Below are 15069 nucleotides of genomic sequence, written 5' to 3'. Positions count from 1 at the left end.
GGCCGACTTCAAACGACAGGAGAAGAGGACCTTATAATGGTAATAATACAGTATTGCTGTTTTCAGACATGCACTGAACTCCAGACATTTTGCTGTAATTTTCCAGAGGGCCTGTATGTGGGAATGCAAATGGTCGAGTCAGTTGCTGTGGACATTTTTCTGGTAACATGTTTGGAAGATGTCTGAGTGAGCCCATACTGCAGGAAATATTATATGAAAATTCACGGCAAGCAAGTAGGCTTTTGCTGTGTCCTGCAATCCTGCATGCTCTACTCAGACACCACCCCGAGCATGAATGCTTTGGACATTTTTCCTGTTGTTAAAGTTGCGTTGTTCATATTTAAAGGTTATAAGGCCGGATAATTTCCAGAATCAATTGTCCAGACATTTTTCAGATTTCAATGTCTTAAAATGACTTCAAGCAACCAAATTTTTCACTTTTTTCCTTCTAGGCAATGAAAATGGCCAAGCTGAGAAAACACACAGACTCAGAAGAGGAGCAGGGCAAGAAAGGGAGGAGACAGATAAAGGAGAAGGAATGTTTGGTGGAGCAAAAGGAGGTACATTAGAGTTTGGGAGAGAAGGAGGCAGATATGGAGGAAGAGGAGAGAGGGGGCAGATTGGAAGAGGAAGAGGAGGCAGGGGGCAGATTGGAAGAGGAATAGGAGGCAGGGGGCAAACCGAAAGTGAAAGAGGTGGCAGGGGGCAGATTGGAAGAGGTATAGGAGGCAGGGGGCGGTCCGAAAGTGAAAGAGGAGGCAGGGGGCAGACAGAAGGAGGAAGAGGAGGCAGGGGGCGGTCAGAAGTGAAAGAGGAGGCAGGGGGCAGACAGAAGGAGGAAGAGGAGGCAGGGGGCATGCAGAAGGAGGAAGAGGAGGCAGGGGGCAGACACAAGGAGGAAGAGGTGAAGGGGTGCAGGGAAATGGAGTCGTTGTTCAGAGATGGGATGAAAGAGATGCAGGAGGACGTGGGAGACAGAGCCGAGAAGGGAGAACTAGAGGGGATGTTTTAAAGAGACAGGGAGGTTGGTTAGGAAGAGGGGGACATAGTGTGGATGGAAGAGGAGGTAGAGGGGGTGAGAGAAGAGGTGATTTGAGAGAGACACAATCGAGGAATAGAGGGATTTCAGAGTCTACAGATAGAGCTGGAGCACAACAGGGCCGTCGCCTGGGCTACAAAGCACTTGAAGAACTGTCTGGAAAAGACCCGTCTGTGGTGGCCATCGCCCTCTCCGCTAACCCTGCCCTACAAGATGTCCTGTGTGAGACAACTATGAGGCAGGACCTTGTCGAACTCCTCTGCCTGGCGCTCAGCAAAGCCTTCAAATCACAGAGAGACAGAGGATCTCGGCATCGGCTGGCCCACCTCATTAAAGATTCAGGGTTTTTCCGCACCGTCCTGCCCCACTATCTGGTGGGCATGGGGTCAGAGTTTGACGCTGTCCGCAGGGCAAAGTACCCTCAGCATATTGAAAACATCCTGGTTATTCTGTCTGAGGTAAGTTGAGGAAGGAGTGAATGGAAAAAAACAATCACTCAGTAAATTCCGCTGAAGGATAATGAAAGAATTTTTTGTTTAATGCTGAAAAACTAATATCACCTTTTCCCAGCTAAGTCCATCCACTTCAAACCAAGACATACAGACAAAAACAAATCTCTCATGAGAAAACCAATGATGTAGAAAATTGAAAAGAGATTATTCAGGGCCTTTGACAAACAACCTTGTTTCACCATTTCTTAAAATAAACGGAACTAGAAGGCACTCGGTAGAGCGCATACTTCCGCCAAGGCCCAGCAATACTCTTAAATTCAAACAGGCTGTACCAAATATTACACACGCATAGATATCAGTTCTCTAAATATGCCTGATTTATGAGATATTATGAGAGTTGAAAAATGCTCTAGCTCACAATGTTGAATAAAAAAATTCCCAGATCTGCCCCCTGATCCGGATCCGCACCAAAATGTGATGGGTTCTTTCATGATCCATACCACATCCTTCCACCTTCCAAGTTTTGTAGAAATCTGTTTACTTGTTTTTGTGTAATCTTGCAATCAAACAAACATAAAAGCCAACAAAAGAACAGACAGGTAAAAATATGACTTCCTTGGTGGAGGTTAATGATATTTTAACCTCATTGTGCTTCTTTCTCTATTCTATATACTTTAAATAACTATACTCAATGTTTTGTTTATTAGGTGCTTAGCACCTTCCCTACTACCTCCACTCAGACAGTGAGTCTGCTACTGACGACGCTCCAATTCTCCACGAACAACCTGAGCGCATCAGGAGTGGATGTTCAGCCTCAAATGAAGGAGAGAGTGGTGGGTCTTCAGGACCTGGTCCGTCACCATGAGAAGGCTGCCAGGGAGGGAACCCGGCGCTCAAAGAGAGAAACTTATGCCTACACAGGTGATGTCCTCTTAGAGATATTAGTTTTTAGAAATTTTGATTTGACCTCCTGTCAACACTGGAAAATTACCTGGAAAATCTTTTGGGATGCTTTATCGACATAAAAGTGACTGAAACTTGTTTTATTCGAACACAGGTGAAGAAGAACAGCAAGATTTCTGCCAAACACCGATCTGTCCAACTCCTGAGGAGTTACAGCAGAAACACATGCCCTTCCTTAGACCCAACGCCATCTCCCAGCGCTACCCAAACACCCACCTCTACCTTGACACACAATTTCGGCTGCTGAGAGAGGACTTTGTTCGGCCACTGCGTGAAGGGATCCAGCAATGGCTCTGGAACAAAACGGACAATGGACATACCGATAAAACAATGAAGACCAAGCGCCTTGATAATATCTACGTATATCATGACACGAGACTGGTGACGCTCAAATGCACACACAATGGCATTTCCCACGTTGTCCAGTTTGACATTAAGCCACTTAAGGTTAGCCCCTGGATGGAGTTTGATGCTGGTCACAGTGTAATGTTTAAATTACTTTGGACTCCATACATATTTCTAATTATATTTTCTCTGTTCTTCTCCATCCTGTAGTCTGTTCGCTGGCAGAATTCCAAGAGGCTGATCTATGGTTCCCTGGTCTGCCTGTCCTGTGATAATTTGGAGAGCTTCCTGTTTGCCACAGTGTCAGATCGGACCATCCCAGACGTGATTAAAGGAAAGGTCCAGATTACCTTTACTGAAGAAAGCAGAATCAAGTTGGCTGGAATTCAGGTGGGGCAGTGCATTCTGTGCAACTGTTGTTTATGAGAACAGAATGCATAGATAGTCTTCTCTCACTGTTATGAATGAGGTGGGAAACATTAAAATGACTTCAATAATAATAACAATAATAATACACATAAAAGCAGTTACGTAAATTATGAAAGTGTACATAAAGGAAAAATATAATTGAATTGATAATAAACAGCAGGTTAAGACACATATTTGACACGATAAAACGTCCATCACGTCAGGGAGAGAAAGCTGTGGTAAAAAGATGTGTCTTAGGTTTCTTTTGAGAATATCAATAACTTAACTCCCCAGTCCAGATCATCACCTGTGGGATCCAAAGTGACTATGAAGTTCATACCTCTCTAAAGTAACGGAAAATTATTATAACCCTCATCACGGTGTGAATTATTCCAGACCTGTTGTGTTATTCTGCATAAGTTGTTGGTTGCTGTACACGATGAGCTGCCAAATTTTATTGAGAGTAGATGTCATCAGCCCTGCACAAGTTTCACAATATTTTATATGAAACACATGCACAGATTTAATTTTATTTAATTTACTTTTGAGGGACCTTGTGCAACAGTAAGTTATATTTTTATCAATAGATGTAGGCAGGTCACAGTGAATACAGTGACTGACCATAGTGATGGAACGCAAGAAAAGAAGAGCTAAACTAAACGTACTTTTACCTTGTCCCACAGAAAGATCAAGTGTTCCTCATGGTGGAGAGCATCGCCTTTTTTGAGGCCTATCGCTACGTTCTACAGGGCCTACAAGAGCAGGAGCAGGACAATCTGCCCTTCCAGAGGTATGTGTGTGATCCGTTTCTGTGTGTGTGCGCTGTGGAGGAGTTTCAGATTTTACTGGCAAGGTCATAGTTATGATGTATTCTCACAGCACTTTGAGAACAAGTTCCCCGTGGATTTTTGAAAGGGCGGTATCGGGGAGAAATTGTACAAGGGAAGTTCAGCAATCACGCTCTTAATTGGCACAAGTTAATTACATCACTGTGGTATTCCCCAGAAGGCGACATGACTTACAATCAATATCACGATTATTTCAAACTTATACCTCAATACGATTGATGGTCTGAAGCTTTTGATGGCTATTGTTAGCTATTATCAGCTAACTTAAGATCGAACTGGCATTAGTGAGAACAGTGAAGACTTTAATTCGGAAACAATATATTAGATTCATGCAAGTTTTTTAAATCTTATTAATAATACTTCCAGGTACATTGTGGAGTGCAGAACAGATGTGCAACCCCCGGCTTATCTGAAAGGACAAGATACGTACGACCTGTCATCTGTTGCCATTCCTAAATATGAGAAAAGAATGAAGCCCTTTCACAGCCTGAAGGCAGACGCCTGGCCGAAAAGGGAGGAGCTGGGGCTGGATGAGTCCCAGTTGAGTGCCGTCCAGCTGGCCCTCACAAAGGAGCTGGCCATCATTCAGGGACCTCCTGGCACTGGTAAGATATCGACAAGCTATTGTTGGAAGGACGACTTCATTCATTTGTGAATGTGTAAAATGTATTTTACATATTTGTAAAAATGACTAATTTATTTTCTTTAATACTTGAAAATTAAGCTATTTTGCTTCTCCCATTTTCTCAGGTAAAACCTACGTTGGTCTTAAGATCGCTCGGGCTCTGTTGACCAATCCGCATCTCTGGAGTGAATCTGGCAGGGGTACAATACTGGTGGTGTGTTTCACTAACCATGCCCTGGATCAGTTCCTTGAGGGTAAGCAGGGATGTCAACTCACATCAGATATGTTGTATACGTTGTTTGAGCGGTTTGGCAAATTATTAAAAAACACAGTTCTTCAACATTTTTGTCAACAAAAGTGCTGCATCTGCTGCTAACACAAATCCTTCTTGGCAGGCCCATTGTACTGGGCTGCTGATATTTCTAGTCTTAGTTAATATTTTTTAAGTAATAGCTCTGTTCCTTGTAGTGGACAATGTAAATCTCATCAGCTTTCTGTTTTTTAGAAATACCATGTGCATTTCTTTTGCCTCTGCGTCTCAGGTATTCATAAGTTTCTGAAGAAGGGCATCGTGAGAGTGGGAGGCCGCAGCAACAGTGAGATCCTGAAGCCTTTCAATCTGAGAGAGCTCCGACACTCTGTCAACATCAGAAACCTGATGCCGTCTCACCTGCGTTTTGCGCATGGCGAGGTGAGCTCTTGCAGCCCAGTTACCTACAGTGTTACAACTGACAACCTGACATGATGTTTCAAGTTGTGCCACACTTTTCTCTCTCATTCATAGCTAGGTGTTAAGAATATATGAAATTATATAATAGGCTTAAATAAGTAATGATTCAGGTTATTATATGTTATAAGTTTTTTTCATGCTGATGTTATGTTTTGGGGATTTCGACACCTTATCAAAGTACATATGACGTGTTCAACAGATTATGAAGAAGCTACGTGAGGATGAGAGGAATGTCATGAATGAGAGCATCAAGCTGACGTGTTCTACGAAAGGCATCCTGCGTCAAAGCATCTTACAGAAGTTCATTTCAAGAATACATTGGATCGGTCTGCGGCGACCAAATGTGAGTTATTCTGAATTAAAAATACATTTGTACAAATGTATATATGTGACCTTAAATAGACTGAAGGCATTGATATCTTTGCATGATATTCTAGGTGCAGAATTTTTTATTTGCGCCCCGAAATGTGACGTCCAGTCTGATTATGGAGTGGTTGAGTTTGGGTGCCACCGTCTTCCTGCAGAGGGAGACAGAGATTGCAAATAGAAATGGAGGTAAGGATTGTCAGTGGTGCTCCACTGAAAGAGCATCTCATTACTGACTGTTTTTCAATGTGTAAACAGCATCTCAATCTAACACTAAAAAAGCACAACATTATCAAATAAGTAATAAGGTCAAAGGCAATGTGAACCAGCAGAGACACACGATTGTTACATATTAAAATAAATGGCTGAAAAAATGTATTCAATTACATTGAATTATTATTTGTAATAATTAATCTATTAATGGAAATAACCCAGTTAAAAGAAAATGCAGATCTGTGTATACATCCTTTGTGATGTAGAAGAGGTTTTATACATAGATAAGTGCATGTAGACCATTTAAGTTACTGAAAATGATATAAATTAGAAATCAGTCATCTTGTTATGTAGAGTCAAAACAATATACAAAGTATTCTATATTTATTTCCTTTGTTCATGTGCTGTTCTAATCTATGCAGCTTTATAAACTAAAATTTACTACACATATTGTACTGAGTGAATTAACCCATTCTGATACTGATTCTACCACAACATGTTGGATGTAGCAGCTGAGGAGCCGATGGAGCTGGTGGAAGATGACCTCATTGAAATCGAAGAGATGGCCGATCTGATCCAGTCAGAGCGGATCATTGAAGACGACAGCGGTCCCAGGTCGGGTAGAGATCGCAGAAAGGAGCCGAACATGGAGTCGGCCGTCAGAGAAGTGGAAGAAATGATGCTGGTTATGAACCTGGATGAAGTTGAAATACAGGCTGAGCAGAGCGAGGAAGGATGGGAGGTAACATTAAGAGATTTGTTTATGTGGAGATTGTAAAGAGTTTTATCATTTCATCTGTTAACATTTTTGCAAAACGTTTTCAGTCCGACTGTCTGAACACACTTAGAACAATAGTAGTCTGAGGGGAGTAGATGCATGAATGTGTTAACAGTGGAGTTAAGAGCTGGCCAAAAGAACCACATGTACTCCACAGGTTACCTTTAAGGCCAACGCAGCACGCGTTGGCCTTAAAGGTAACCTGTGGAGTTTTTGTTGCACACATTCATTCTTTGCTTTCATTTCAAATGTGTCACGTGTGGACGAACAAATGTGTTGAACACACATCCTTCCACACAAAGCAGCTGAAAAACTCATTCTTGTAGGAGCTTGTGATATGGTAAATGATCTGTATTCATACAGTGCCTTTCTAGTCTTAATGACCACTCAAAGCGCTTTACAGCACAGCGCTTGACTTTGCATTATTTACATCCATGTTTGCTTGAAAGCTGTCTGCCCTGCTTTTGAAGGTACATAGCTTCATTTGTCGACACATTACTGCCACCAACTGTTGATCAGTGGAATAGCCCAAAGCCCTTGGCAGGACTGTCTCATGTCACCTGCTTGTGTGGGGCCCCCCCGCTCTAAAACAATTTGCTTCATCAAATTATTAGTCACTAGGGCTGGAATGACATGGACCTCATCATACTTCATCAAATTAAACAACCCTATGATATTATGTACAAATTAACTAACTTGTCCTGATCTATACAGATGCAACGGGACCAGAGTATAAAGCTGAAGAACAACATCAGAAAAGAGCTGCAGAGTGGTTCAGCTATGACTGAGGTGGAGGCGGAGAAGATCTTAGATATTTGGACCCTTAGTCTCTCAGACAGATGGAGACTCTATCGGTAGGCTTGCGTCTGTGTTTCACTTTTGTCCCCTTCATTCACCATGTGATTCTTTTGTAAACCTCTTCCTTTCAGTCCTGTCTCCTAGTATCTTTCTTACATTTCAGTCCTCCCTTCCTCTGTCTTGATCTTTCTTCCTTTGCTCCCCTCATCCCCCGAGCAACCGCCGTCTGGTAGAAGTAGTCTATTCCCAGGGTGTATAATTACGTCAACTAATCACAAGGAAAATGTATCCCAGAGGATCTTTTCACCTCAGAGAGCAAAGACATAACTTCTCTCACTGTCAAAACAGGACTGTGAGGGCTCATGTTTACATAGACGTAATTATCATGTAAACTAACAAATAGGGTAATTTCCTTCCAATACAGATATCATATGTCTCTGTACTTTTTCTGAGTATTCAGGACTTCATATAATTATAATCGAATAATATCCAATAATTTAGTTAACACTGCTGAGACACAGTTTTTTACTATCGTGTGATTTGTGTCTGCAGGTTGTGGGTGGAGCGCTACAGGATAGAGATTCGCACCGCACTCCTAGCCGCTGAAGACGCCTATCAGAACACAGCGGAGAGATTGGCTGATGTAAGACGACACGAGAGCCTCTGTCTCCTTAGGAACGCCAAGGTACAGTATAATTGAATTAGTGAATCGAAACGGTAAACTGGACTTAGTGGATTTAGTTTTCGACTAGGAGTCACATTCACAACGCACTGTCATTCAGCGTTTCTCTATCACACATCCAGTTCATACACTGAAGCGATTCAGGGGTTTCTGGTCTCACTCTAGGACGCTTCCACATGCGGACTGGAGAAGCTGGGAATCTAACTACCAACTTTGTGATTAGTAGTTGACCAGCTCTGCCTCCTGGGCCATAGACTAGAATGTTGTTGTTGTTGTTTTTTTTCTATGATCCTATAATACATTCTCTGTTAGTCAAAGCAGCTAAATGGGTCTAATTGAATGCGGAATACACTAAACTTTTTGTTGAGAATTTCAATGTGAAATAATATGTTGTGTTATATTTTCATTGATCCAAGAGGAATTTGAAAGTACGAAGAGAGAGATACTTCTTTTACACTGAAATTAGCAGGAAAACGTGGGTTTTATAAAAGCGGGTAAATCCTCTAAAAGAGGTGATGAGCTCCTCTCCCATTGCCAGTAGAGGAATTTGCTGGAATACTCAGTTTTTTCCCTGGTGAGTCATGTTCGACAGGAGTGAACACTGGTTGTATTCATGCCCATTGCAGACGGGCTGTGGTAATAACATTAAGCCTACATTTATTAGAAGAGACGAGCTCGTATTGTGTGTAAATAAACAGATGCAGTGTCTTGTCCGGCAGGTTATTGGCATGACAACAACAGGGGCAGCCAAATACCGCTCAGTTCTGCAGGAAGTGAGTCCACGTCTGGTGATCGTAGAAGAGGCCGCGCAGGTTCTCGAGGCCCACACCATCACCACACTGAGCCAAGGGTGCCAACATCTCATCCTCATCGGGGACCACCAGCAGGTTAGTGCTCACCCAGACAGATACGGTTCCCTAAAAGTGATGGAGGCTTCAACCGAAACGCTGCTCATTCACATTTGAATGCAGTGTCATGTAAACGCAAGCGGAAGCCAATTCAATTACGTCAATGCGAAAGAGGGGGCAAAGGCAGCTGACAAACCTGGTGCGTGTTCATCTGGTTGTGGATCTCATTTGCCCTGTGCTTCTCCTTAGCATTGTGTCGATAGCTTCAATGGTACTCTAGGACGAAAGCAAGCTATGTTGTGTGTCCTGAAGCATGAAACTGTGATAGAGACGATTGCACCAGCACAAACATTGGGCACGGCCATTGTCAAGCATCCACGCAACACATACTTGTGAGTCCAGCATTAAACTGCCAGTGTATTTAAGAAGCCCACCATCCTTTTGACTGAGAATCCACCTGTTGTGGATGTGTCTCGGTGAAAATTTGACGGCCTGTCATGATGGATTTTGTATATATTTTACTGGTTGTCAGTGTGTTTGTGTGTGTGTTGCCTTGAGGGAAATGGATACTGGACAAAAAAAAACATCCCATGCCAGACATTACAAGAGAACAGTGAGGAGTGATATGCGGGAAATCAGTAGACTATTACAGCAACTTGTCAGGGCCTGCCAAGGACATATGGCCAGGCAGCCTGTCTAGCAATCTGCAGTGTGCGATCACAACTACACACAGTTCTACCACAAATCTCAATATTCTGTCCTGCTCTCTTCTTGTTGTGTAACTTATGTCTGCTCTTCTCCTAATATTTGCTCGTTGCACTCTATGCATGGATTTATGTATTCGTTTGACTATACAAACAAATCTGACTTCCTTACAGTGACACTGAAAGTTCAGCAAGCATAAGAACGCAATTTAAAATATAGTTTGACTCTAAACTTTTCCTTTATTGCAAGTCAGGTTCGGGAATTAATGGCCATTTTATACAGTTGCTTCAGATTAATATAAAAGGCATTTACCGCTCTACCTGAGGCTATTAGTGGGTCCAGTTTAATGTACCAAATACATGTTAACTACAGGTGCAAAATAAATTAATCAACTATTGAATTATCTCTGAGTTATCAATTTAAATGACAGGATCTGGGTCTATTTTTTCATGAGTTTATAACCATGTAGTTTGGGATTTTCACTCGATGAACATGTGTTCAGAGAGCTCTGTGTTTCGTGGAACCCAAACTTGAATGTGTGCATGTAATGGAGGTGGATGGATAACACTTTCCGAGTAAAATAAGCTTTGGCATTTTTTATGTTGTATCTAAGGTTTGGTGTTGAATTGAGCTGAACACAATGCCTCACATTCATATTATAATTCGTCTTGCCTCCCCCACACCCCTCCCACCCACATGCACAATCACACTCTGTCCTGCTGCTATATTAGGTTCACACACACACACACACACACACACACACACACACACACACACACACACACACACACACACACACACACACACACACACACACACACACACACACACACACACACACACACACACACACACACACACACATAGACAAAACAGCAAAAAACTTAACAGGACAGCAAAAGAAAGTTAGAGTGCATTTGCATACATTCTATATTCCCACCCAGTCACCTGAAAACAGAAACCCATTGTGCTATATAGTTTGTCCCTTCTAGGCTTGCTACTGTATAGATAGTTGCTTCCACCACATAGGTGTTTACCAGCATTTGCATTACTGCAATTGGTATGATTATTCTAAGCATGTGACCGTGACAGTTATCACTCTGTTCTTCACTCACATGGTTATGATCTTGGACTATTTCTTACACTTATATGAATACATCTAGTACAGTAAACCTTCCAAGTCAATTGAATCACCAAGGAATGGAAGAAGGCAAAAGCTAGAAACATGTTTAAAGTTTTAGTTACTCAAATTCCCATCACATGTTCTCTAATCTGCCATATTAATCATAAAAGTATATTCATAGCTTTAAAACGTTCTCCACAACAGGACCACAGATTCTGAAAACACTTGGTCTTTAATCACTATTGTTCTAAACAATGATTCATGTGGATTTAAGTGTTAAGAGCATCTGATGAAAATGTGATTTCTCCTTCAGCTGCAACCCAGTGTCACAGTGTATGAACTCGCTAAGAAGTTCAACATGGAGATCTCCATGTTTGAGAGACTGGTGAGGATGGGAGTTCCCTTTGTCAGGCTCAACTACCAGGTTTGTGTTTATTTTCAAGTTTGTTGCAATCCTTATTGCAGGATCTCAGTAAATTCAGGAAAACCTTTACATCTTTTGATGGTTTAATTAAAGAAAAGTCGAATGCATTACTTAAATAGATATGTTTGTTGGTACATGTAATCCTATATGTATTCGTTTTTTTCTTCAGCATCGTATGAGGCCAGAAATTGCCCGTCTTCTGACCCCACATATCTACCCAGAGCTGGAAAACCATCCCTCTGTGTTCCACTTTGACAACATCAAGGTGTGCATTACATTTGCTCTCCTGCTGTGTCTACCTGCTTGTTTTTCATAGTGGATATCTGTTTACTTGCCCGCATGGAAAAAATGTTTGACAATGTATACAAGATAAAGAATTCTGCATATGATACATATCAAAGCATAACCTAAAAATGTTTTAATTAAATGTTGTGTTACAGGGCCTGAATACTAACATATTCTTTGTGGAGCACAACCATCCAGAACAAACAGATGGGACAAGCCAACAGAACCCACATGAAGCAACATTTGTTGTCGCTCTTTGCCGCTACCTTCTCCTTCAAGAATACGAACCAGAGCAAATTACCATCCTTACGACCTATGCCAGCCAACTCAACTGTCTGCGCAAACTTATGCCTGCCAAACAGTTCGCAGGGGTCAGAGTGCATGTAGTAGACAAGTACCAGGGAGAAGAGAATGACATTATCTTGTTGTCTCTGGTCCGCAGCAACTTGCATGGCAAAGTTGGTTTTTTGAGCATCCCCAATCGCGTCTGTGTAGCCTTGTCTCGTGCCAGGAAAGGTCTTTACTTTGTTGGCAACAGTTCAACACTTGAAACTGTCAAACTGTGGAGAGACATCTTACAAACATTGAAGGAGAACAACCAGACTGGGAAGTCTCTCACCCTCTGCTGTCAGAATCATCCAACTCGACAAGTAGAAGTTGCTTGTGCTAAGGACTTCGAACAATCCCCTGAAGGTGGCTGCACTCAGCCTTGCCAGTTCCGTTTGGACTGTGGCCATGTTTGCGCAAGCGTCTGCCACCCCTACGACTCTGAGCACAAGAAGTACAAGTGTCTCAAGAATTGCCAGAAGATTATATGCGATCAGGGTCACAAATGTCCACGTGTGTGTCATAGAGCATGCCCAGAGGCATGTCCGGTGACGGTTGAGAAGATCATACCTCAGTGTCAACACTCACAGAGGGTTCCTTGCCACCAAGACCCAGAAACATTTGAATGCAAGGAGCCTTGCCAGAAAATGCTACAGTGTGGACATCCATGTGTTTCAACCTGCGGGGGACCATGCACCATGAGGTGCAATGTGCAGGTCACCTTGAAGCTAAAGTGTGGCCACAGCCAGAAGGGTGCCTGTTTTTACCAAACGGAGAAAGACGGGCCTAATTGTATGACCCCATGTGAGCAGCAGCTAAAATGTGGCCATCCTTGTCGTGGTAACTGCACCCAGTGTTATCAGGGACGCTTCCATTACCCATGTTTTCACCGCAGCGAGCGTCTCCTTGTTTGTTCACACGAGTGTGAGAAACCTTGCTTTCTTGATGGCTCCCCATGTCAGAGACCATGTGACAATTGCTGTGTCCACAGTAAGTGTATGAAGCCATGTGGGCAGTCCTGTACTCCATGCATTGAGCCCTGCGCCCGGCAGTGCCGCCACCAAAGGTGCAGTAGGCTTTGCCATGAGCCATGTGATCATCCACCGTGCACCCAACCCTGTCCCAAGACCCTGGGTTGTGGCCACAAGTGCATTGGTCTGTGTGGAGACAAATGTCCAAGGAAATGTCGGTTCTGTAATCAAGATGAGGTCAAAGAGATTTTCTTTGGAACCGAGGGTGACGCTGAGGCTCACTTTATTCAGCTAGAAGACTGTAGACACATTTTTGAATACACAGCGATGGACAAGTACATGGGAGTGAATGACAAAGAGCAGGCAAATAAAGAGGCCATAACATTGAAGAGATGTCCCAGGTGTCAGACTCCAATCCGCAACAATGTCCGCTACAAATCTCACATTATCCGCAATCTGGCTGTGATAGAGATGGTTAAGGTGAAGGTAAATGGACATCCGCTAGATGTTAAAAAGCACAGGAAGGCTCTGAAAGAACTGTGGAAGGAAAACCCTGTCACCTGTGGAATGCTTCAACCATACATTAATCAGCACATCAGCAAGAAACTGGGAGAGGGCGTTCTCACAGCAGATGACCTGTGGGTCCTGGAAAACCAGATGGATTTCATAACTAGAGTTGCAAAGCTACAGATGAAAAGCACCAGGTTTGACGAGGATGTTGCAGAGTTTTTGAGCTGGCTGAGTGACTTCCACCTGAAATTCACAGACCAGCAGGTCTTTGATTTGCAGAGACAGCTACTGAGACTCACCTTCTTTACTGATCTCGAGGCAAACACGAGAGGGCAAAGTTATACTACTCAGTCAAATGTACAAAAAATCACAGAAGTTTTGGAAAAGTCTGGCCAGTTCACTGAGCAAGATGAACAAAGAGTGAAAGAAACCATAATGGCGCTGAAGCGAAAGCTTCCATCCACAGGCCTGTGGCTCAGTGAGGAGGAGACTACGATGAAAATGTCTCCTGGACACTGGTACAAATGTCCTAAAGGCCACGTCTATCTTACAAGAGAGAGTGGAGGGGCTGTGGAGAGTCGATGGTGTCCTCATTGTGATGCTACTATTGGTGAGGGGATGGTAAACGGCAAACCAAGTGCCAGACGACGCACAGCATCTTACCTGGTCTGAACTACTGAGAGCCATCTTGGAAACGTCTGTGTGATTTCAACCCCAAATGTTGTCTGCAATACTTGGTTGACATGTAGAAATCATGTAGAAATCAGAGGGTCAGTTGTTGTAAGCACAAGGAGAAGGAGGGAAAGCGCTTGCCAAGTTTCCGTTCATTTGAAATGAAGTTGAAGAAACTAAATGTTTTCTGTAATTTAGCTCTTAAAGAATTTTCAACTGCTGTGTTATGTTGGTTAAAATTGTACATTACTGTCCTCTTGGAGGCATTTCATCAGTAACGCTGCTTTGGTCCAATGTTTGTACATAATTTGAGATAGAGACTGTGTGATGCAATGTCATAGACATAACACAACCACCCTGCTCTTTAAAGTGACCGAAAGATTAGTGTTAAATATCGTGTTACCTTTAAGCCTCTTCATGTGAGAGGAACTATGTTTCAGAGTTGAATAATAAATTAAAGGTTGTTTACCCAGTTGTGCTCCAGAGAACTTGCTTTTAAACTTTATTTCTACTGCACAGCATCATTGCAACATATTTCTGCATGCGAGCTATTACACACATCTTACAAATACAGGAAAGTAATTATCCAGATATTTTCTTCCAGTCATCTTCCACACGTAATGTAAAAATGTTTTTCAACATATGCAGTTTTAAGTCTATTCAGTCACATTCCACATTATTTCGCCCTTCAAATGTCTGAGTCCTCTTGGAGCTTTTTCACAAGTTTCTGAATGTTTCTCACAATGTTTTTGCGGTTTAAAAAAGAAAATCATAGTGAGTCAATGTATACAAGATTAAGAATTCTTTATATGATTGTTAGGCTCCCATCTAGGGTAAGAGCGCAGCATGAAAGTATACAAAAACTGGTTCCCTTCCCGGTCCCCAAAACCAGAATCAAAACACTAACTTATGCAATAAAGTGTGCATTTATTATTTACACAAGTGAAACGTGACAGT

The 15069-nt window shown here is 42.5% G+C and overlaps 1 protein-coding gene across 1 annotated transcript; it reads left to right on the top strand.

The window, feature by feature from the left end:
- Positions 1-461: 461 nt before the first annotated feature.
- Positions 462-14597, top strand: znfx1 (zinc finger, NFX1-type containing 1). Its single transcript, XM_047339306.1, has 18 exons — positions 462-560; positions 754-1497; positions 2199-2412; positions 2549-2901; positions 3010-3189; positions 3891-3997; positions 4422-4660; positions 4806-4934; positions 5223-5371; positions 5610-5753; positions 5848-5965; positions 6499-6731; positions 7482-7621; positions 8118-8250; positions 8967-9134; positions 11237-11347; positions 11517-11612; positions 11788-14597. The coding sequence occupies exons 1-18, from the start codon at positions 462-464 to the stop codon at positions 14110-14112; spliced, it is 5682 nt and encodes a 1893-aa protein (XP_047195262.1). The 3' UTR covers positions 14113-14597.
- Positions 14598-15069: the final 472 nt, after the last annotated feature.

This window comes from Hippoglossus stenolepis, chromosome 3, assembly GCF_022539355.2.
Source record: "Hippoglossus stenolepis isolate QCI-W04-F060 chromosome 3, HSTE1.2, whole genome shotgun sequence".
Lineage (NCBI taxonomy): Eukaryota > Metazoa > Chordata > Actinopteri > Pleuronectiformes > Pleuronectidae > Hippoglossus > Hippoglossus stenolepis.
Note: the sequence above shows the minus strand (reverse complement) of the source record. Positions and strands in the feature narration are given on the sequence as shown.